The sequence below is a fragment of the Acinonyx jubatus genome, chromosome B4 (genome assembly GCF_027475565.1).
Source record: "Acinonyx jubatus isolate Ajub_Pintada_27869175 chromosome B4, VMU_Ajub_asm_v1.0, whole genome shotgun sequence".
In the NCBI taxonomy this organism is placed as follows: domain Eukaryota; kingdom Metazoa; phylum Chordata; class Mammalia; order Carnivora; family Felidae; genus Acinonyx; species Acinonyx jubatus.
The window spans coordinates 74322311-74346835 of NC_069387.1; the positions used below are offsets into that span (position 1 = coordinate 74322311).

A 24525-nucleotide genomic window follows, 5' to 3' on the forward strand; every position below is an offset into this window, starting at 1 on the left:
AGAGCCATCTCACTGATGGCAAGGACAAGGTTGTGATCATGTCTGGAGTCCCCCAGGTACTAGCTGTACAGTACCCCCCATATAACAGATTCTAGACAAATGTGTCTTATTTTGAATAAATATTATGCTATGCAATACTTTTAATACAATTAAAAATATCTATGCTAATTTGGAAAAACTTCAAGACAAATGTATATACCATTATGTTAAAAAAAAGCAAGAGGGTGGCTCAGTCGGTTAAGTGTCTGACTTCAGCTCAGGTCAGGATCTCACAGTCCATGAGTTCGAGCCTCACGTTGGGCTTTGTGCTGACAGCTCAGAGCCTGGAGCCTGCTTGGGATTCTGTGTCTCCCTCTCTCTCTGCCCCTCCCCTGCTCATGCTCTCTCTCTCTCAAAAATGAATAAAACATTAAAAATGAGAAAATAAGCAAAAACAATAAATGTGATATGAGTCCATTTATGTTTTAGCCCTTCCCCAAATGTGTGGAGCTACATATATTTAGAAAAGAAACTACCAGAAGGAGGCACACCAAATAGCTGAGGGTGGTTACATTGAGAAAAACAGAGGCAAACAGGTTTCACATGTTGCTCTGTATATTTATGTATTGTTTGGATGTTTTGCAATGAAGATTACTTTGGTTACAAAAATAATTTCCAAATTAAATATTAAATGAATGAACATGATATATAACAATATAAGGGAAGGTGTGAGAGATGTTGAATGAATTATGCTAATAGAACTAAAGGAGCCAGCAAGGGGGGAAAAAGGAATCCTTGGGATTAGAGAGGTCATGGGCAGCTTTGTAGATCTTAAAGAAAAGTGGTATTTTTAAACAAGTGAGAAAGGGGATAAAGGCAGTAGGCCGGATATTTGGGAAAAACTAGTATACCAGTTTGGCTAAAGTAACGGATTCAAGCAGAAGAGTAGAAAGAGGTAGCTGGGGAGGAAAGCAAGAGCTGGTTGTGGAGAGATTCGATGTCAGACTAAGGCAGTGGGAATCCACTGAAGGTTTTGGAGCAAAGCGGTGAGAGCCCATACTGCACTTCCGCATGGGCTGACTGGAATGGTTTCATGAAAATGGAGGGCTACTGCCCAGTCCAGGTCCAGGACTCTGAATGGAAAGGGGAAGTGAGGATGGAGTGGGGGTGGGGGGCAGGAGTGAGACTAGGGCAAAACTAAGGCAACAAGATCACCCACAGAGGGCAGCACAAGGCCACCTGGACCCAGAAGGGAACAGAGAGGAAGAAGCTCTCTCCTTGGGTGAAGTTAGGAGAACAGAGAAAGGTGAGATGGTTCTGGGAAAGGTAGAGGAGCTGGCACAACCCTGACTGGAGGCACAACTTTGAAATCAGAGGGCCACTCCCGGAAAGGCCTCCACCCTTCAAAGGGTCTCTGTCAGTGAGTACTAGAAACTCTACCACAGCCCCCTGAACTCATGCGGGGCCCACCAGGCGGCCCAGTTTGGTTATGGACAGTTATGTTTATTCACTCATCAAAGCTGAATGCCTATTATGTGCCAGATAGTAAGCAGGGCACTGCTTTTTAAATGTTTTTAATATGTTTGTTTTTAAGACTGTTAATAAATAAAAAGCCTGTGAGTCAGCATATGTAAATCTGGATTCAAAAGCTAATGCCGTATTTTCAAGGGTATGCATACCCTGGATGATAAAATGTTTTTTTAGGTATGGTTATGCACTCGCTCATCCAAAACTGAAGCAGTACTGCTCCCCACTCCCCCCATGGCTGTTCATCCCATCAGTATGTTTTTCCCTAAGGCATAGGCAAAAACTGAGATTCTCCATCTCTTATCACCTAAAGCCAAGAAAGCACCTCTCTTTCTACATTAAGAATGCAGAAAGAAGCTAACATCTAAATCCCTGTGGTTCAGAGCCCCAGGCTAAGTCCTCCAACCCTTAAAAGGTCTTGTACTCAATTCTGTTCTAGGAGGACTCTCAACAATGTGTGTGATGAAGGGGTGGATGTTGGGGGGCGGGGGGGGGGGGGCAGGGTGCCAGGTGGACAAGTTCATTCTCAAACCTCCTGCCAGGCCCAGACTGACTGTCCAGACCTCTTCAGAGACAGCTTTCAACGTGCCTGGTTAGGAGTAAGGGTGGTGGGAGGAAGCGTGCATAGGTAGCACTGGTTGGCTCTGGGCCTAGAGAGTCAAAGTTCTGGCTTGAGTGTCATCCTCTCTACTCCACGATGTTCAGTTCGGAAACCAGATTTGTTCCTAAACTAGAGCCCAGATCCTCTCTTCTGTAGCTGATGGCCAAAGTGACACACATAAGCAGACACTCACCTTCAAGCCATGATGGTCGTCAGTCCTGACACAAGTTCGTCACTTCCAGACCTCCAGCCACTGCCTTCAGTGGCCTTGCTCCCTTTCATAAGGTTTGGATTTCCTCAGACTTAACCTCCTCTTCCCTTTGCTCAGGAATTCAGGGTCATTTCTTACCCAACCCCAGCAATCAGGGCCAGGAAACCCAATTAGAATGAAAAACCTGTAGAGGAAGGAAGGCCACTGGATCCTATCTTTCCCCAGCGACCAGCAGGAAACTCTATCCCTCCAGGTACCAGGTTAGAAAGTAGAGAGATGGACTCTGACCCTCCTAATTCCACACCCTTCAGAACTGGAAGCATTCTTAGTACTATGACTGCCTGCCCAAAGACACCACTCTGTGCACCAAGCAGTAGCAAAGGGGTATCCCCCAGTTATTCCCCAACTCTCACTACCCCAATGTACTGCACTATGGATATCCCAAAGGATTTCAAAGCGTCCCAGAAATGGATTCCCAGGTCTATCCAGTGGTTTGACTTCCTTCTTAGCACAGGTCTGGAACCCTCAAAAGTACTCAGTAAATACCTGTCAATGTTCTGCTCTGACCAATCTAGGCACTTGAACTGGAAGTGATAGCAGCGAATCCCCAGAGCCTTCAAACCTTATACCTCTAGTCTGAGAAACTCACACATACCCACACTCATTTTCCCTGCCACTGACCCCAAACTCTGTAACGAGGAGGACAGTTCTGTCTACACCAGCCTGACCAATCCAAAGCCTTCCACTGACTTTCTCCAAGCTCATGTTGGAAGCTCCGTTACCCAGATTATTCTGAGGTAGACCCTGGGCCCAAGTCTGCCAAGCCATGACTGAAGAGCTATTCAAGTTCTGGGCAGATAAGGTTGCTATCTGTCCTAAGAGCTGGATGCTAAACACTTACTTTCCAGGTTAAGTCTCTCCCTCTTCCCCCCAACCCCTCTTGAAAGAAGCTGGAAGGTTTAAGCAACTGACACAAGAGGGTTCCCCCGCACCTCCCTTCTGGAATCTTAAATAGAGTACTGAGGGACAAAACGGATCAGGTCGTCCTCTTCAGGGGTCAAAAGACACCACTGGCCTGCCATCCAGCTAAAGTCCTCTCTATTATCACGATCTTATGAGGGGTTCTTCTAGAAGGAACATACTTATAAATGTACAAATAAAGCACTTGGGAAAGGTGCTCTTATCAGTAACATTGGTCACCAGGCAGGTAACTGAATACAAATGATTTACTTCACACTGGCCCTCGGGGCTCTCAAACTTACTATATGCCTAAAACCTGTCCCTTTCCCACAACACTTAAGAAAGTGGCAAGAGTGGGGATGGCCTGCCTAGCTCACCCAGATCTCACCCCCTAAAGAAAGGGGAGCACTATCTCTTTCTTTGCCTTGAGCCAGACAGTATTAGCAGGAGAGGAAGAGAGTAGTGACAGGAGTGGGTTGGGAGGGCGGAGGCTTGTCCTTTCCCTCAAGACATTTGTGGAATCTCTGGATGAGGTTTGGCATCCTGACAATGGGGAACCACATGCCTGAAGCAGTGGTGATACAGGGCCACAGTTGTAAAGAGGATCAAGTTCATTACACTATCCAGGCCTTTACCCTTCATGCTTACTCACTGCCAAAATCCAAAATTAGACGAGTGAGGGGACTCCAGTCTATGGATGAGGGGACCCTGTTCCAACTATAAGCACCTGATGCACAGGGCTCAGGAGATCTGAGAGTGGAGGCAGTCTGGGTCACTCCGAGTTCAGGGTCCTCTAGCCACTCAAGTCTCTAGTGTCTACCAGCAGGTGATAAATAAAGCAAAGTACAGGATTAAACCCTTTACAACTAAGGAGCAAAGTCAAAGGCACACTCTGGTGCCCAATTCATTTATGCTCCTCTCTGGAGTATGATGGGAAGTAGTAAGCAGTGTAGAGATAAGCCTAAATTCCTCAATAATCTCACTCTCCCCCAGCCCCATCCCTGTCAAGTGTACCCTTTACCCCTTTGCTGAGAGAAGGAGCAGTCTACAGAGAGGGACCAAAGACAGAAGTACCCTCACCATTAAACTACTGTCCCATGGCTGCTGCACATCAAGGATGAAGGTCTGCTCCAAAGCTGCATAAAACAAGTTTAATTTCCAACCAGGGTCACAGTCATCGCGTATCCCACATTTTGAGCAAGGAGAGAGAAGGTGAGTTATTAAACATATACAGTCTACATTCCAGAGAAGGAAAAAAGAAGAGAAAAACCAGTTCAGAACTGCAGTTACCACAACACCACAAAACAAACTTTGGGGGGGAGGGGAATTCTCCAGGGGGGAAGAGGCTGTAACAAAGGAAAGCATAAAATTAAATCTCCCAGAGAAGAGTGTGGAAGGGAGCAAGCAAAAATGGAATGAAAAACCCAATCCAAAAAGAGCTTTTAGGTGAATGGGAATGTTGAAGAGACCACCCCTGCCAAGGGCCTGGCAGCCAGGGACACTACCAAGATCACTTACTGCCCCCTGCTGGATACATCCTTGAGCAGCACCAAGGCAACCTCCAAGGCTGCTTCCTAACGCTCAGGCCCGCTGGTCTCTGGAGCTCCCCAAAGCAAGGTAGGGGTGGGCCTAAAATGAGAAAAACCTATTTGGGACTGACATCTAACTAGGGAGAGTCAGACTGGGAGGCAGGAAAAGAGGCAAAATTCTCACCTACCGCAAAGATCAAGAGTGGGGAATCCTAAGTAGGAATGAAACAAGGAAAGGGGAGACGACAGCAGGCAACAGCAGTGAATGAGTTGAGAAGGCCAAGGAAAGAGTTCAGGAAGGGAGAGGAAACAGGAGCAGGAGCAAAAACATGAGGAAACTGAGACAGAAGCAAAGAAAAGGGGTGGAGAGAAGCATCCATGGGGTTCATGGGAGTGAATATACATTAAAATGAAATAGAAGCTCCAGCACCCCTCTCCCCTCACCCCGCCACCAAACACACACACACACACACACACACACACACAGGCCTAGAGATCAAGAGACCTGCACACACCACACCCACTGCATCTTGGGTAAATAGTACATCACTAAGGAACTGGCACTGAGGGAGACACCCCTGGAACCTCTCTTTCACAGTTCAACCTGGGTCAGGGTGGGGATACTGATCTGCCTGTTGTAGACAAAGGTGGCAGGAAGCCTGGCCCCATGGGGTGGGGCTTGGGACACTCCTTCTGGGAAGGGGTCCCTCAGCCATGCTTGTCAGGGGGCCTGGGCCCTGACCTTAGCAGAAAGATTATGGGTGGCTGTTCAGGAGCTCAGGGCGCAGCCAGCACACACAGGAGCCCACAGAAAAGCCACGGCTTCACAGAAACCGCAAAGTCAGGACCCAGGCCAGGACATCAGGGACAAGCGCCCCCTGTACACAGAGAGACGCAGTAGCAGCAGCAGCTTCTGAACAACTACATAATTATGGTGGGAGGACTCTGAAGACCACTGCATCCCACCAGCACCAACAACTACTTCAGAGTTCTGTTTCCTCCACTCCAACCCTCAAATTGATTTATGGGAAGTGGGTGAAACGGGCAGGGAAAAACTGTTGGGATGGGAGTCAGGAGGGACAGCAGGATAGCCTGAGGGTCTAGAAACAGAATAGAAAATTTTCAGCCTTCAGCACATCCTGGACTAAAAAAAGAGTGGAGACAAGGGGAATTGAAACTGAGGTCTGCTATGTCACCCCCACTCCCTTGCTTCCCATTAAACCACCCAGCCAGCCCTGGTCAGGCCAGCAAGACTACTAAAGTGAGGAAACTTCTGACAAAGGATAGATGAACCACCCAATCCCCATGATCAGAAGATAAGGAAGGGGGGGGGCACATGGGAAGGCAGGAACAGGACTGATCCATGCCTCACCTCGTAACAACACAAAAGTATGAAGATGAAAAACCTGAGGCCCACCCCCCCAGTGCCCTTGGTCCCAAACACACCCCCATGGTCTTGCTCTCCCTATCTTCCCCACAAGCTCCTGAGGAACAGATCTAAGGATGAGGAGGAGGACCAGTTAAACACTGGGCTGGTAAGAGTGAGTGGGCTCCTCTCTTCTCCCCACTAACAAGGCAGGGCAGAATGGTATCTCCTTGGGAACAGTCATCTAGAGATAAACACCACCCCCCTGCCCTAAGCAGGAGAGAAAGGTACACGGGAAGATGGTGGTGGAAAATCCACCATCCATCCTATCATCCAGAAAAACCCACCTGCAGAGAAGAGAGGAACCAGTGCAAGTGGGACAGCCTTCCCTCTACCTTCTTCCCTTTATCTCATCAACATGGGAGAGGCAGATGATAGGCTAGAGCGGGCAGTGTCCTGGCTCCCAGCCTCGAGCTGCACTCCACCCCTCCACCCTTCCCCCGGCCCCTGCATATACATCTCTCTATACATGTATATACACGCGCACACATGCACGCACACACAGAGAGGTCCGTGCAATTTCCATGTAGAACGGGGAGAGGGTGGCAAAGGAAAGGAAGACGGGGAATAGGAGAAGGACATGTGGGGAAAGGGAAGGGACTCAGATGCCAAGAGCACAGCAACCAGAGCCAAACGAAGCGAACGAAGAGAATACCCCACCCCACCTCCCAAACCCAAGGATGAGGGGGGCCACCCCATGAAACCATAACAACCTTGTTTTTGTTTTAAATCCGATAAATTGGAATGATTCATCATCAGGACAACAACTGGGGACTGGTCATGGACAGGGAAGAGGAGGGGAGGCAGGGGAGGCAAGGCTCTTGTTGGGCATGCGGACATGATACCCAGGGCCCTGGCCACACTGGCAACGGGAAGGAAGGGGCAGGACTGGGGTAGGGAGACAGTAGGTGTGTCAGGGGTGGGTGGGGTGGTCGAATAGGGCTGCCTGGCTCTCACTTCTTGTTTTTGAGCTGATTGGCCAGCCAGTCCAGGCCTTCGTACAGCCCGTCCCCGCTGGTGGCACAGGTGGCCTGAATGTACCAGTTGCGGTGACGCAGGGAATGCAGGCCCAACTTGTCTGTGATCTCGGCAGCGTTCATAGCATTAGGCAAATCCTGGAGCGCGAGGAAGACACACAAAAAGGAGCCTCAGGATCTTTCAAAGGCTTCTAGAGCACCCATCTACCAAAGAGATGTGTACCAGCACCCTCTCCTCCTCCTCCATTGTAGGAGCCAGAACAAGGTCCTAAGGAGCAGCTTTGGATTTAGTCATCCTAGAGCCATAGATTCAAGGCACTAAAGGTCATTCCACTGGGGAGCTGCAAACCAAATATGGGGTTGGTAGGGAAGTGGAGAGGTGATTCAGACTGGGCAAAGAATCATGTCTGTCTGACTGCAGGAGTGAGGGCAGTTCCACTAAAGTAGACATCAGGGAAGATGAAGGAGGGATTTGAGGTGATGTATCTACCACACCAAATCTCTGAGGACAGAAATGTTGCTAATTAAAGCTGGGTGGGGGACAAGAAGAAGAACATAAAGAAGCCAGCTAATCGTATTTCCCACACTTCCAAAATTGAGAACACAGGGCCTCTCCTACAATAAGCCCCAAGGCTCATGATTTCTACAGCCAGGTTGTCATCTCTCAAATCCAGGGGTGGGGAGAAGTCTCACCTGTTTATTTGCAAAGACAAGGAGCACTGCATCCCGGAGTTCATCCTCTGCCAGCATCCTCATCAGTTCCTCCCGGGCCTCATTTACTCGCTCCCGATCATTGCTGTCGACCACAAATATCAACCCTAGGGAGGCAGAGCATGGGCTGCACAAGACAGCAGATGAACTCCCCCTCCCCGCACACACACCACCAAAAGACAACACCCTCCACATGCCCTCCAAATATTTGCTCCCTTTCCTCCTTTGTTCCCACCCCTAGGAGTTGCAGCCGGGCAAGAACTGGCTGCCCATAACCAAAAATGAAGGTCATTCCTTCTGCTCATACCCAACCAACCCGTGCCAACCTGGGCAATTCATATTCCATACCTTGGGTGTTCTGGAAGTAGTGTCTCCAGAGAGGCCGAATCTTGTCCTGGCCACCCACATCCCAAACTGTGAAGCTGATATTCTTGTACTCCACTGTTTCCACGTTGAACCCTTTGGAAAAAACAATGGCCACTTGGCCTCAAACACCAGGCCTGCGAACAATACCCAGGTGGGTTCATTTCTGTTTCCCCCAGCCTGGCTATGATCCTAGCAAAGGAAACTAAGGCTTCCTCAGGCCTGGTATTCCCTGACCTAGTAGCCTAAAGGCCAAAAAGAGAAAAAGAGGAAGAGAATGAGAAGGGCCAGTCAGGAGGTTCACAATCGCCTGGGTAACATCAGCTAACCTTCTCCACTCATTCTCTTCAGTCTTTGCCTCTCCCTCCTGCAAAGAAATGACTCAGCCCCATTCCTGTACCTCAGCCACCAGAGTCTGCCACAGCTAAGAAGTAGGGCCTGGGAAACACGGTGAAGAAAAAGTGAGCTATAGTCCTGGAGCCCCAAATGCAGAACCAATGGACAATGATGATCTGGAGCCCCATCAATAAGGCAAATTCTCTCCCTCCCACAGGCAGGTCTTAACCAGGATCAGGGCCACTGAGGATCTAAACCGAACCAACTCCTGGCCCCTGGCAGGAACATCAAAGCCTTTCACCCGCTTTCCAAACAACACAAAGAATAAACCAGCTCAGTGCCTCAGGGCGACTGTTCAGTGCCAGGCTTCGGAAGTTCCCGCATCAGAGAGGACCAGGGTAGGTGGGCAAACGGCAGCCCCAGCACCTGCTAGTAAGCTAAATAACCATCCTTCCCTGAATCCCCCCAAGTTGCATGGACTTGCCTGGTGGCCAGGTGGGGGATCTAGGAACAGGCCCCCTGCCTGGCTCAGCTGTTGGCATGAAAGCCTACATCTAAGCTGTACCCTTACCGATGGTGGGGATGGTAGTGACGATCTCCCCCAGTTTCAGCTTATACAGGATGGTGGTCTTTCCTGCAGCATCCAGGCCCACCATCAGGATACGCATCTCCTTCTTCCCAATCAGGCTCTTGAGAAGGTTTCCAAAGATATTACCCATGATCACAGCAACCACTTTCTGAGGACAAGCGGGCTCAAGTGGGGGCAGTGGCAGTCTGGTTTTGGCCTGGCCCCTGGTATGGAGAACTTGATCCTAGGCAAAGAAACATAAACTCATTACCACCATCTGCTAGTCAGGATCTCGTGCAAATGGGATTTGCCAAAGTCATGGCTGGAGTTCATGCCAAACTGAGAGCCTGAGAGGACTAGGAAGATCAAGTCCTACTCAGACACATCCTGAGTCTTTGGGAGCAGAGAGACAAAGCACTGAACACTCAGGACCCCTGCTCTGTTAGTAATATACCCATGTGACTTTGGACGAGTTATTTCACCCATCCATATCTGCCCCTATAAATGGAGGAGGTTGAACTAGATGACTTCTAGAGTCCCTTGAGTTCTGACACTCTATACCATATAAGGTCTTATGAGACCATGAATGCCCCTCCCTCCCTCAGCCTTACCCTGAGACTCCCGGAAAGGCTGGGAGAGGAGGGAGTGGAATGAGGAGTGGCTCTTTGTGACTCCTGACAAGGTTTGGGCTTGCCAGGTTCCCAAGGTCTAGGCTCTCTGCTCAAATCAAAGGACTCAACTTCTTCCCTTTCTCTACTTCTATAATTCTACCTTCCTTCCACACACCAAAATCAATGAGGAAGAAATAAGAAAGTAACCCTCCCTAAAAGAGGCTGATCCTTTCCACTTTGTGAAGTGCCAGCTGCTCAAGTTGTTCCCGTTCATACAACCGTACACCAAGCTGGGAGATGGGGTGGGGAGAGGCTCCCCCTCATTCCTCAGCCATTCCTAGGCTCCCCCTCATTCCTAGGCTCACTGTGGCCCATCCAAGGACAGCTTTTCTACATTCTCACCTGCAATGAGGCAGTCACCTCATTCCCTGCTTCTTCCCCCCACCCCCTTCGGTCTATTCTCCACATAGCCAGACTGCTTTTAAAACCAAAATCAGGTCATGCTGCTTCTCGGTTCAACCCTTTCTTGGCTTCGTATCTCCTTTTCAGTAAAACCCAAAGCCATACCGTGGCTTACAAGGTCCTGCATGATCTGCATTCCCCTGCTCTGTTGTTAGATCCTCTACTGCTCTCCCTTTGGCTCACTCCACTTCAATTCCCCAACACCTTCTTGTCTCAAAGCTTTTGTACTTGCTCTTCACTCTGCCCTGAGTTAACCTTCCCAGAGTACTCCCTCACTTTCTTCAGGCATCCATTTGAGTATCACCTTATCAAAGAGGCCTTCTACAACCACCAAAACATACATACATCACTCTCTACCCCATTTATCCCACTTCACTGTTCTTCATAGCATTTCTCAGCATCAGACACATCACACATTTGTTTCTTGCTGTTGTGTTTTTCTCCTTCTACAATGTCGGCTCTTTATTTTGTTCACTGCTGTGTTCCCAGTACCTTGACTAGTGCCTGGCACATAGCAGTGGAACAAACGAACTAAAATAGTAAGGTCTATAACTGGCCTTACTAGCAGCTCACTCAGATTGGAAGCTTATGCTTGGTACATACTAGGAACTTAACAAATATCTGCTAAAAAAGTGAAGACGACAGCAGTTAAGAACCACTATGAAGGTACAAAATGCCCATCCTCCCACCCTACTACCTATTGCCCCCAAAGACAAAATCAGAGTCACTCATTTTCTCTTCTTCCCTCCCTTCTCTATGGAACAGGACAGCCACAGAAATGCATCTTTGAAACAACAATGAAACAGGGGTTCAGAATCGCCCATGCCAGCCAGTTCTCTGTGCCTGCAGGAGACATGCGTCAGCAGGCAGCTTATTCAGCAATCACCATATGCCAGCTGCTGGCATTCTCTATAGAGTCTGGGAACCAGAGGCACACACACACACACCCCAAAACCAGCAGGCGAAGGAACAGGTCAAGACAGAGTGCACCCAAACCCAAGAATGTGAAAGGTGGATGGGTAGGAATCCTATTTACAAGCTAAAGCATGGGGGGTTTAGTGGGAGTTTAGCTGTTTTCTCAAAAATTATTTCAGTTCTGCTTGTTTCCTACTCTCCTCAGTTTGCAGCAAATTCCAGACTAGCACAAAGGAGCCAGATCAACAGCCCCTGGAGACCAAAGTACTAGTTTGTCCAAAAAACAGAAACAATGAGTGCTTACGGAGTGTTTCATCTTCAAAGGCCTTCTCAGACATCCACTAATGAGCCAGGCGTGGTGCTCCTGGTAGGTTCCTCAGATGAGCCCTGCCCCTGACCCAAAGGGCTCACACCCCAGAGAGAGGACCTGGCTCAACCTTAGGGCTCAACTTCAGCCAAGTCGCCCACTAGCCATCGTCCCTGCCCATCCTGCCTCAACCCACCCAGGCAGACAGATCCCAGAGGATCCCTGAGGCAGGAGGGGACATCTGCCCAACTAATAAGATTAGATTCCATCAACCCCAGCAATCTGTAGTAGTCAGATTTCCGGTCCTGCCACCATCACCTACAGAAATTTAAATCTTCCCCAAGTCTTCCTACTTTTATATCTTGTCTCCTGCCCAGGTGTCCTTTTCTCCAGCTCCAGATGATACTTTCCTTTAAGACTTTGGTAATAGGCTTCGGCCCAGATTCTGTATTAAATTTATGCCACACATTTATCTTGCTGTCCTTCGAGAATGAAATTATTGCTGAGTAAATGATTATCAACTGTGAGTACAGCAGTGACTGAAAAATACCCCTTGCCCCCGAACATGCAAACCTTGTACTTTGGTTTGCTTCTTTGCTAAGCTAGCATGCTAATGTCTTGGTTCAAAAGCTAATCCCAGTGTTACACTTATTTCTATTTCCTGGTATGTCCCTGAATCATCTGAACCACTCCAGTGGCACTTACTAACTTGTGCAGTTTTTTCTTCTTTATAAGTCTGTATATTTACCGTCTCTCCAGCTTCACTGTATTCTCCATGGGCAGGGACTATGCCTTTTATTTTGGATCCGTCCCACTCCCAGTGCCAATTCCACTATACGAGTTCAATCAAGCACATGGGCCAATTTAAGCCTCATCTGAGGTTGTTCTTATATCATTTCTTCTGCCCTAGCAGCACTTGGTATCTTTGTATAATGCACCAATGGTTTCTTAGATATCCTGTCAATTCTTGGCCATTCTCCACACATACCTGACCCAAAGACTGGTTTGGAAACACCCCAAAAGGACTAGAAGACTAAAATTGGTGGAATTTTCTCTTGCCGCTTAATACACAATGTGGCAGATGGATAACTGATGAAATGCCCAAGGAGTTACCACATGTCCTCTGGGGGGAAGCCCAGGGCCTTGACATTAGTGGAAATTATGGCTCCTCTTTAATATAATCAAGAGCTTGACTCAGATGAGCATTCCAAAGTGGGTATTGGTTTTCTTGATCTGTCCCTATTACCAGACAGCTTGATGCCCCTACCATGAGGATGGTGGCAACTTTCAGCTTTGTGCCATGAACACAAATCTTGGTCTATACAGCTGATTCTCACTTTCACCATAATGCATTCCTAGAAAAAGCTCTGGGAGGCAGAATGGCAAAAAAGAAAAACAAACAAACAAACAAACCATAAACCCTGGATTGTTTCCCTATGTACTCTGCAGCCTATAGTTACTCTCTTTTACCACAGATGGCACTCCTGTGTTCACAGGGCAAAATGCCAGGGTTCCATGGGCTGTTAGAAACCAGGAATCAGCAGTTAAAACTAAAGGTGAGTGGCTTAGGATAAAAAATGGAATACAGTAATATCTCTAGTATTAAAAAGTATATCTCAACATTCTATTTTACAATCACAAACTTTGTTATCAGTAGTACAAACGACAAGAAGAGCTCTAAAAAAATGTGTTCCAGGACAATCTGTCTGGGACACTGCAGGAGTTCAATCAAGCACACTGCCTGATTTAAGCCTCATTTGAGGATGTCCTCACTGAGGGCTACTTACCGCCCCCAAGTCCATCCTTCCACCCCCCCAGGAGAGGCAGGCTGTTGCTGAACTGCTCAGCCATCTTGGCTTGTGTGTGTTGCAGGAACATTCTTGCCTCACTCTCCAAGTGATACTGAGAGTCACAGCTAGGTCTGCCACACACACTCCCCTCACCTGACTCCTGTGGCTGACTCAGGCTTGCATCGTAAGACACCTCCAAGGGGACTTCTGATCTGGCACCACCTCCTCCTCTTCAGGCTACATGATGGGTCCGAGGAAAGGAAAACCAAAGTCTGCTGCCAAGCAGGGTGCACTAAAAGCAGCTTTGCTCCCAGACGGTTTTCACATTGAGATATCACTAATAGAGATGCTATTTTTAGCAAAGCCAATGGAGCAGACCAATAAAATTTAAGGAAACAAAAGCAGGGTCCGCCTGTATTTAGCTTCCTTAGCACAGCTGGCTTGTGACCTCTATAAGCTTTCCAAGTTTTTGTCTCAAGAGCACTATAATCACAAGCACACAAGAACTCCTAGATTAGTATCTCAATGACTTCTACTGGACTCAGAGATTTCCCAAAGCCAAGAAATAGCTTCAGATGTCAGCTTCCATCCATTCATTAAGCATTTATTGAGTATATGGAACTAGGGATACAGAGAGGAAGACAGCTTCTGCCTTCATGAAACTGTCATGGGAGAGGAAAACTAGCAAACCCAGGATTACAAAACAGCATGAGGGTAAGAATGAGATAAGCACATAGTATTATGGGGACAGAAAGCTGGAGCAGCTAATCAAAACAGGGGTAAAGGGCGATTCTCTGATTCTCAGGTCACACCTGAGCTGACTCCTAAAGGAAGAATAGGAAGTAATTAAACAATAAAGAGGGAGAGGGAACAGCATGTCAAAGACATAAAGACTTGAGTTAGAGACAACACTTTTTATTAGACAAAGCCAGGTGCATCTGAGAGGCAGATTATTTGGATATCACATAGTGGGTAGAAGAAAGTGATGACTCTGGAGGTAAGCAGGGGCTAGATCATGAAGGGCCTTAAAGGCCATATTGAATAACATGATCAAGTATATGCTTTAAAAAGACCATTCTGGGTGTGCCTGGCTCAGTCAGCAGAGGATGCAACTCTTGATCTCAGGGTCAGGAGTTCGAGCCCCATGTTAGATGTAAAGCTTACTTTCCAAAAAAAAAAAAAAAAAAAAAAAAAAAAAAAAGACCATTCTGGCAATACTTTAGGGTATAAATTAAAAAGTGAAAAGACTTGGGGCGTCTGGGTGGCTCAGTCAGTTAAACATCCGACTTCGACTCAGCTCATGATCTCACAGTTTGTGAGTTCGAGCTCCGCGTCGGGCTCTATGCTGACAGCTCAGAGCCTGGAGCCTGCTTTGGATTCTGTGTCTCCTCCTCTCTCTGCCCCTCCCATGCTCATCCTCTGTCTTTCAATAATAAATTTAAAAAACGTTAAAAAATAAAGAGAAAAGACTTGAGACAGAAAGACCATGTGGGAGGTACGGTAATACCGTTGACAAATCAAAAGTTCTGAACCAGAGGTGGCAATAAAAAGGAGAGGACAGATTTGAAACATCAAAATCGTAGAATCCACAGGATTTAATGACTGATTATTAAATGAGTGGGTGATCTGGTGGGACTTCTTCAGACAAGAAATACAAGAAAAACAGATCTGAGATTGAAGGTGTTTTTAGAATAAAGTTTGATTTTGAGGTGCTAAGTTGATTTTCAGGAGAAAAGTTAGGCTGGGTATTTGAGAATCATCTGCAGAGATGGTAACTGAAGCTGTAAGAGAAACTAAGATCCAGGATGACGGGAGTTATTGGCTATCTACCCAAACAGTTATTCTTCCTCTTCTTTTTTCTAACAGAAGACCTAATTTGTTCAGATGTTGGGGTTGGGGGTATAAAGATACCTTTCCCCAACTCTAGGGTAGGAAAAGTGATCAGCCTAAGGGATATAGGCATTTCATTTCCCCTGCCAGTGACTGAGTCACGAATGGTTATATGCCAATTCTAGCCAATAAGACATGGGGAATGTCTGCTGGGAGCATCCAGGAAAGTTTTCCTCAATCTTAAAAAAAAAAAGACATATGCTTGGGGCACCTATGTGGCTCAGTCAGTTAAGCGTCCAATTCTCGATTTCGGCTCAAATCATGATCTCACAGTTTGTGAGTTCAAGCCCCGCTGGTGGTTGGAGCCTGCTGGGATTCTCTTATCTCCCTCCCTGGCTTGTGTTTGTCTCTGTCTCCCTCTCTCTCTCTCTCTTCCCCCCTTCCTCCCTCCCTCAAAATAAATAAATAGACTTTATTAAAAAAAAAACAAAAAAAAAAACATATGGCAACATTCTCTTCTCCAGCCTTTAGGCTCCAGGCTCTGAGCTGTCAGCACAGAGCCTGACGCAGGGCTCGAACTCACGAACTGTGAGATCACGACCTCAGCCGAAGTTGGATGCTTAACTGACTGAGCCACCCAGGCGCCCCAATCTAGCCTATAGATGTTGACATAGAAGGATGAGATGCTGAGAACATGAAGGCAGACATAAGAACTCTAGGCTGTCAGAGCAGAAAAATGAAGAAAATCTGCATTCTTAATGACCCTGCCAAGCTGGTAGATTAAAAAGAAAAGTGTTGTAACCCTACATTTCTTTGTGTGTGTATAGAGAGCAATACACATAACACAATTTACCATTTTGACCATTTTTAAGTGCACAGTTCAATGGCATTAAATACATTCACACTGTTGTGCACCACCACCTATCTTCAGAACATTTTCATATTCCCAAATTTAAGCTCTGTAACTTAAATAATAACCGCCACTTCCCCTACCTCCAGCTCCTGGCAACCACCATTCTACGTCTGTCTATGGATTTGACTATTCTAGATGCTTCATACACATAGAATCATACACTTTTATTCCTTTGTGTCTGGTTTATTTCACCTAGACTTCAAGATATACGCTTTAATAAATTCACTTACTGTTTAAGCCACGCGTGTGTGTTCTGTCTTTTGCAACTGATGCTACTCTAACTGTATATCTAGGGAGAGTGTGTACAGTGGGACAGGAAAAAAAGGCCAAAGGCAAAAACCTGGGGCATGTCAACATTTAAAGCACTGGGCAAAAACAGAAGCCAGGAAAGAGAGTAAGAAGGTACCAGAGGGGCCCAAAGGAAGTCAAGACAGTAAAAAACATTTTTAAAAAAGGAAGGAGGGTCAAAGGCTTTAGAAATGTCAAATTAAGATAAGGCCTGAAAGATACCTACTGAACTTAGCTATTAGGCAATTGATGATATTGTTACAAATTAAAACATACCTAACTAAAATTAGGTTCCACTTAACAGTTGTTTAGGCTCAGGCCGGAATCATCATGCCAGTTTCCCTTCTAGTCTGAGAAGACAACTCCAATATAGGAGAACCTGAAAGAAGGCCACATTATCAAGGAAAGATCCTAAATTGCCCCTGTCTGATTAGAAAGACCCAAACACCTGGGAAGGGCCTGGCTTTTCCCATGCACAAACCTCAGCAAGTCAGAACAGAGAATCAGGTCTGTTTCAGAATACATGACTTAGCCACATAAAACAGTGACCAGATAAAAACCAGACTCATTTGTTTCTTTGGAACATTCTGTGGCACTGCCCTCTAACCAAAGCTATCAGCTTGCCCTATTCTTCGAATCTGACCAGCTTACAACCGTTCCATCGCCTGATACTCCATGGCTGCTCCAATGCCTACATCTATACAATGCCTTAGCTATTCAGAACACTATGCTTTCTTAATTATAGCATCACTGAAATTCCATGAGTAGTCAGCCTAAAGCCCTAATAAACCTTTGCCCCAATTTGGTCCCACTTCACAAGTCAAAACGGAGCTGTTGTGAATAGATGAAACAGGAAGCCATGGTTTGACACGGCCCATCATTACAGAGCAGTCTAAGGATTCAGAAAACAGGGAACAACTAGCTTGGGGAGTAAGAGCCATCTGATCCTTTAGCACCGCAAATGCATGTCTACTCTAGGACTTACCACAGTATGTTTTATTTACATTTGCCTATTTTGCTTTCCAGAGCCGGAAATAATGTGCCTTTAATGCATAACAGGTCTGCCATACATCCCATCAGACTGGATGGCTAGGCAGAGATTAAGATGGCTAGAATTCAAGGGCCAGTCACCTCAGCTTGTAAGCACCATGTCTATTACCATTTTCTATGTATGCCATGATGAGAAAAGATTGGGGAAATATTTTACCAAACCAGGAGCCCCTTGCTAACAGGGACCATGCCTTATTCATGTTTCATGTCCCCAACACCATGATTAATCTGTGGCTAGTGACTAACATGCTTGCTTTTGAGGAGTCTGGTTCTAACGATGGTGGTGAAACATTTCTGAGGTTGAGGAAGACTATTCTATAGGTGATCCCTGACCCTCTTCCTGTATCTGACAAACTCGAGAAGTAGTTGCTACATTTTCAGAACCCTAAGGTTCCTTAGGTGGGATTCACAGGCTTCTGGGTGGGGGTGGGGGGAACCACATGAGAGGCTCTAATTATGCTCAATGACTCTACACCACCACCAGAGCAGCTCCATTTAAAAAAAAAAATTCTTAATGTTTCTTATTTTTGAGAGAGAGAGAGAGAGAGAGAGAGAGAGCGAGCGCGCAAGCAGGGGAGGGGCAGAGAGAGAGGGAGACACAGAATCCGAAGCACGCTCCAGGCTCTGAGCTGTCAGCACAGAGCCTGATGTGGGGCTTGAATTCAAGGACCACGAGATCATGACCTGAGCCGAAGTCGGCAGCCCAACCGACTGAGCCACCCAGGCGCCCCTAGAGCAGCTCCATTTTTATCCACTAAATGTATTAGACTTCAAGTAAGATTTTATACAAGGTAACGTTCTATTGCTTTTAACAAAAAAAGAGGAAAGGGTCAAAAACCATCGCAATGAAGGGGCACCTGAGTGGCTCAGTTGGTTAAGGGTCCAGCTTCAGCTCAGGTCATGATCTCACAGTTAATGAGTTCGGGCCCAATGTCGGGCTCTGTTCTGACAGTTTGGAGCCTGGAGCCTGGTTCAGATTCTGTCTCCCTCTCTCTCTCTCTGCCCCTCCCCTGTTTGTGCTCTGTCTCTCTCTCTCTCAAAAATAAATAAACATGAAAAAAAATTGAAAAAAAAAAAAACCATCGCAACGGAGAGCAAACGTTCTCCTGCAGCCTAAATTATGTTTCCTTTCACATTTAAATTATTTAAGTTTAAACATCCATGCTTGGGGCACCTGGGTGGCTCAGTTGGTTAGGCATCTAACTTTAGCTCAGGTCATGATCTCATAATTCATGAGCTCAAGCCCCGCATCGGACTCTGTGCTGACAGCTTGGAGTCTGGAGCCTGCTTTGGACTCTGTGTCTCCCTCTTTCTCTGCCCCTCCCCCACTCATACTCTGTCTCTCTTGCTCTCTAAAAAATAAACATTAAAAAATTTTTTAAACATCCATGCTTGACACTCACAAAGGAAGCGTCATACGAGGCTCTCATCAGTAACAGAAGAGCTAAAAGGTATGATGAGATATGCTACACCCCATCATCTCACCTTTCTTCAGGAATATGGTGATAATGGTAGAGCCCTGAAATCCTGAGCCATGTCCCTTCTGGTCCTTTGAGAAGTCCAATGCAAAGCTCTTACATGTTCACGGAATCCCTACCTCAGTCAGTTCCTACCTAGGGTATAATACAAACCTTCAAACATTTGTGGAACTCTTTCTAGATGTTCCCCATGTTTTTTCACTATCAAAAAGCTTCACTAGCACTCTACCTATAACTGCAAAACATGTTGAAAATGTATAGCAAATAGAATTACATAGATATCACAACTCTGGACCTCCATACAGTACATTCTGAAACGTACTCAGAAGTAGACATTTAAAGGAGACCCTGAAACGAATGGCCCAGGGGCGCCCGGGTGGCTCAGCAGGTTGAGTGTCTGACTTCCACTCAGGTCATGATCTCCTGGTTCGCAGGTTCAAGCCCCATGTTGGGCTCTGTGCTGACAGCTTGGAGCCTGGAGTCTGCTTCGAATTCTGTGTCTCCCTCTCTCTCTCTCTGTCCCTCTCCCGCTCACACTGTCTCTCAAAAATAAACATTAAAAAAAATTTTTAAAGAAAAAAGTGGCCCAGGAAATGGAGGATGCTGAAATACTGAGCCCTAAAATAAAGGGACCCTGAAATCTAAATCACTGACCTAGGTCAACGAGAGTGCTCTTTTATCAGAGTCGACCATTACTTCAATCATGCTTTTTTTTTTTAATGTTTATTTATTTTGAGAGAGAAGAGAACACTCAAGCTGGGGAGGACAGAAAGAGAGGGAGAGAGAGAATCCCAAGCAGGCTCCATAATAACAGTGCAAAGCCTGATGCGAGGCTCGATCTCACGAACTTTGAGATCATGACCTGAGTCGGACTCTTAACTGACTGAGCCACCCAGGCACCCCATGTTGACTTTTCTAACATGAACACTATTCTTGAGCCTCCACATCCTCACCCTGCATCCAAGTTGATGGTTCAGGGCCCCTGCCTTGCTCCAGCTTCACCTCCCACTCGGGCAGCGGGAACTGCCTGTGTAAGGCTGATGCTGAAAAAAGATTTTATTGCTCATAAGCCTACAACCAGCAAAGAAAGTCATGGTAACAATCATCCCTCTACACAGGCAGCAAGTTGTTCTTGTGTCAACCTTCTCTAAGGCAGCCCTGAGTGCTCATATTATTATTACTATTATGATGGTGATTATTCGTAGCAACTTTTATTTGAAACTTACCATGCTTTGTATGAAACTGAGTGCTTTAGACTCAGTTATCTCATTTAATTCTCATGCCTATATTATGAAGGTACTATCTTTGTCATGCTCTTCACTGATGAGGAAAATGAGGAATAAGAAAGGACAAGTAATTTCACCGAAATTATATACAACTAGTAATTAGCAGAGGCAGGATTTGAACCCAATTTTGTCTAATTCCAAGGACCACACTCTCAATTACCAGACCATTTTGCCTCTAAATTGACCTGCAACAAAAATGGTGAGGAGGAAAAAAAAAAAAAAATGGTGAGGAGAACCAAACACAGTGAGATGCTTTGAGTCTCCGGCTGCTTGGCAGCCATTTCTAAAGGTGTACAGAGAAGCAGATTCCACAATTTCCCTATTATTTACTCGGCTTTAACAAAACTGGTTTTAAAGAAGTTCCTCCTTTTAAGTAACAAATCCCACCCACTATCCTCTGAGTCCATTTCCTCTTGACTCAGTGGAAAAGAGAGTAGCAGAGATGAACATGCACAGTATGACCCTCTGTGCACTTAAGACTTCACTTCCACTCTTTCCAGCCTGCTGTCCTCCCTCCTTTATACTTGCATTCAGTTTAATAATAGCAGCTACCATTCACTGGCACCACTTCTGTGCCAGGCACCACACCACAGATACTGGCTCCCTCCTCCATAATCTCCAGAATTCCAATTTTGACTTAACATTTAACGGAGACCCCTTTAGCCCACATAGAGAAGCAGGGGATCTGAGATTTCAGATAAATAATGACTTAGTGTTCTAGTAATATTTTTCTTTTTGGGTCTTAGTTTCCATTATCCAGGCCTGTTTTGTGCCTCTTAGGAAGGTGGAGAGACTCAGACTTAATTACAATGGCTAAGGGCTTTTGTACCCTCACTCAGCTATCCCCAGGCACTCTCCCTGAGAGTCAAATCATCTCTTTCTCTTTCCTTAAACTGTAATCAGAAAGCTTGTTGAGTTCTATCCATTCACATCCCATATACATCATGAGTGTCTACTGTTTGCATGGGCATCGTGGGTGACACAACATGAGATCCAATCCCTGCAACTGAAATGTTTCTTCTCTCTCTGGAAAAACAAGACACACACACAAATTTTGACGGTGCAAGGTAATAATTCTATGCTGGGAGGCAGGAGGCACGTAAATATGTGACACATGGGGGCCCTTCCCAGCTAAATCCAAGGTCATTGATTCATTCTGTGAAAAAGTGACCTCTGTGGATCAGCTTCTTTCTTAAAATGAGCTTTTAGAGACACATTATTCAAACTCAGGTCTAATGGGCAATAACCAATTCACTGCTCCCTTCCAGTCATACCAAGTGGAGACACTTACCCCAAGAAGCTCAAGACAAAATGGCAGCAAAGCTGGTCACCACCTGATTAAGGAACAAGGGGAGAAAAGTAGGCAGAGACTAGATTCTGTCCTGTTGCACTGACCCACGCAATCAGACTCCTGCAGCAGATCTCCTACCAATAAAACTTTCATGCCATAGACCAGGGGTGACCCAACCCAACAGCAGCAGAGACAGGTTTTGAGTTACGCTTCTCCCTCAACCGGATGACCTCACTATTTCTTCTCCCTCCTGACCACATACCACACTCCTCCGGGCCTGGCCAGAATGAGACCGGCAGTAATACAACCCAAAAAGAAGGGAACTCCCCCAAGAGAGGAGCTACCACTTTGCTATTCAAGTGGCTAGGTTTAACAGGGAACTCCACCTCCCCCTCCTTCCCTCAAACACTGGTGTAAGCAATGGCTCCATTTTCTGTTCCGGGAATCCTGGTACTTCCTAAAGAAAGAAAGCGGATTGGAAGACACAAACTCAGAGCCAGCGACAAGCTGCTCCCTCCTCCTGTGAGACCGCCCCCGCTTTGCCTGGGGGAGGAAGGCACCACCTCTCCTCTCCAAGCAAGATCAGATGCCCCCTCCCCCTTCTCCTGCCTCTTCTCCTCCCGCTCCCCACCTGCTGCCCTCTTCCCAACGTGTGGTTCCCAAGACCCAAAAGCGCAACCTTTAGCAGAACAGTGCCCCCGGGGTGCCCCAGTAGCTTGCCTTGTCACCTAATCCCTAAACCCCCTACGCACCCCTGCCCCATGATGGGAGTAGAGGGTGTCACCGCAGCAAGGCTCTGGTCTCCTAGTGCTAAGGTGGAGCGGGAGAGAAGATAGGAAAACGAGGCATTCCCTAGCCCTTTTAACAGAAAAAGGATAGAAAACAGTCATCACCGCCCCCGCACCACCTCTTTATGGACTGTTTTCCTCCACCTCAACCCCGACCCCTCGTAAGCCCACCTCCTGCAGGCGAGGAGAACCTAACTGCAGCCCGGGTCGCCCCCGCGTGCGAGGCAGAGGCACAAATTCGTGTGCGCCCCCCACCCCCACCCCAGCTCCGCGTCCTTCAAATGCGGGGGCAGGCGAGAGACTGGCCCGGCGCCCCCTCTCCGAGCTCTCCGGTGGGAAAGACCACACCGCTCCTTGCCCGGCAATGCCTGGGGCGGGGGGAGGGGGGGGTCTATCTCCTCAGCCCCCACCCCGAGCCTCTCCTCTACGGAGACCCGCCTTCCTTCCCCAGCCCCTCACCTGTTCCTGCTCCCAGCTCCGCCGCTGCGGCCGCCGCCTCCGCCCCCGCAGGTTCCGCTCGGCACTGGTTCCGCTCCCTCCGACACCCCCAAGCCGATTTCGGCACCACTGCTCCCCTGGCCCCGCTCCCTGGCTCCCTCCTTCCTTTCCTCCACCTAGCACCGGAAGCCGCGACGGCGACGGGAGCTGTGCGGCGCACCCCCACCCCCAGACCGGGATACTTCCCACCTCCCCGATCGCGCGAGAACTGCGCGGTAGCGTGCGGCAGTTCTCGCGAGATCCATCACCATGGCAGCGGCTGCAGCAGAGGCAACCGGGTGCTGGAGCTGAACCTGGGCGGGGGCCGATGTGGGGGCCGCAGGCTGAGGGTGGCGGAGGCGGGAGCCGGGAAGTGGGGATGAGGCAGTGGGGACTGAGGTGAGAATCCCAAGCTCCAGGGCCATTCCTGGAATTTAAGGACTGGAGCGGCGTGCTGGCCACACTGGAGAGGGTTTGGGCGGAGAGGCAAAGCCAGGAGCAGGGTATGAGTGAACAGTCCTTGTTATGGCTCACCTTACTCTTCTAGACAACATCTTTTCCACACCTTTTTTTTTTTTTTTCAATTCCGCTGCTCCAGAGTTCCCCCAGACCACATCTTTTATTTCTTAACCCTGGTTAGCTGCAATTACCTGAGAGCCCTCGCTGCATCAGTGTTGCTACTCACTACTCCTAAGACTGAGTCTTAGGGGTCTGAGTACTCAGGGGTCTGAATCAGGAGATCCTTTCCCATGGCGAAGAGGAGAGAGAGTGATGAATTTAAGAGACCGAAGGAAACAATTGGACTCTGGACCAGTTAGGAGGTTGGAAAGTGAAAGACAACCGGTGGAAGCCTAATATTAAGAGGCGTGGTTTGAGGATGTGTGACTAGATGACTATGAATGTTAGTATCCCAAGGAAAGTGAGAGACTTTGCACCCATGCTTCTCCACTCGTGCCCACCTCCACTTCCTTTACACTCATTTCTGCACCTGATCTAGACACGCAAAGCTGCCTTTGAACAGTCTCTGCTGTGCGAGAAGAAGAGCACTAGTAATGCTAAGAACAAAAGAAGGTTCTTTAAGTGTCCTCTCCCCTCATTTATAGCAGTATAAGGGAACACATAGCTGTTCCCTAAGGCTTGAGCCAAAACTGTTGCTTTTCTGGATTTTTTCTTTCTTTGTTTTTTTTTTTTTTTTTTTTTTTTTTTTTTTTTTTTTGCCTTGTTTCCTGTCGCTTTCCAAGAGCTAGGTTGGTAGATAGCCACACTTGTCCCCATCTATTCCTGGTGTGTACATTCCCTACTCTTCCTCTTACCCCAGTCTGTTTTCTCTCTTATTTTAACGTGGAGAATAGCATGACCCTAGAACGTGAAGCCGAGATGGCCCTAATTTAAGATGGTGAGGGATGAACTGGATAACAAGGAGCATATTCATAACAAAGAGAGTTGTATCTGTCCTGGGCTGTTGCTATTAAGGGCCTTTGCCCTGCTAAGCTCTGTGTTGTAAATGGCAGAAGACTCCTTCAGTTTTCTTGCATGCTCTTAGATTAGGCCCTGTGATACCTCCCCATGACTATTCTTTCCATTTCTTTTCCTAAAATTTTTCCCCCACCAAGTTATGCCCCACACTGACCACTAAAAATAATATTCTGCACCCCCCTCCCCTTCACTAGTGCCCCAACGACACCAACATGCCTTGTGAGACTCTGACAGGAGGTACAAATTCAGTGTCCCTGCCCAAGACCAGATCCTCTCCAGGTTGGGTTCCAGGTGTGACCGAGGATGGAAATACTGACAGCCTAATATGGTTAGCAGCAAGTACCATGGCATTTGAGTCAGAACTGATGAATGGGA

The 24525-nt window shown here is 47.3% G+C and overlaps 1 protein-coding gene across 3 annotated transcripts; it reads right to left on the minus strand.

Moving 5' to 3' along the window:
- Positions 1 to 4410: 4410 nt before the first annotated feature.
- On the minus strand, positions 4411 to 22864 carry ARF3 (ADP ribosylation factor 3). Of its 3 annotated transcripts, XM_015065795.3 has the most exons (6): positions 22657 to 22780; positions 21410 to 21452; positions 9192 to 9432; positions 8270 to 8380; positions 7904 to 8028; positions 4411 to 7348 (listed from the first exon to the last, which is right to left on the minus strand). In XM_015065795.3, the coding sequence occupies exons 3-6, from the start codon at positions 9337 to 9339 to the stop codon at positions 7187 to 7189; spliced, it is 546 nt and encodes a 181-aa protein (XP_014921281.1). In that variant the 5' UTR covers positions 9340 to 9432; positions 21410 to 21452; positions 22657 to 22780; the 3' UTR covers positions 4411 to 7186. The 3 variants fall into 3 exon arrangements, with proteins under 3 accessions (XP_014921281.1, XP_014921280.1, XP_014921282.1); XM_015065794.3 differs by lacking the exon at positions 21410 to 21452 and having other exon boundaries at positions 22657 to 22864; XM_015065796.3 differs by lacking the exons at positions 21410 to 21452; positions 22657 to 22780 and adding an exon at positions 13427 to 13516.
- Positions 22865 to 24525: the final 1661 nt, after the last annotated feature.

What these genes read in the sequence shown, in the direction of transcription:
- ARF3 (XM_015065794.3), bottom strand. Translation starts at nt 9,339, where the DNA reads ATGGGTAATATCTTTGGAAACCTTCTCAAGAGCCTGATTGGGAAGAAG. An exon ending in CACTACCATCCCCACCATCG is followed by an intron (nt 8,381 to 9,191) that starts GTAAGGGTACAG and finishes TTTTTTCCAAAG; the next exon opens with GGTTCAACGTGGAAACAGTG. An exon ending in TTGTCTTTGCAAATAAACAG is followed by an intron (nt 7,349 to 7,903) that starts GTGAGACTTCTC and finishes CTCGCGCTCCAG; the next exon opens with GATTTGCCTAATGCTATGAA.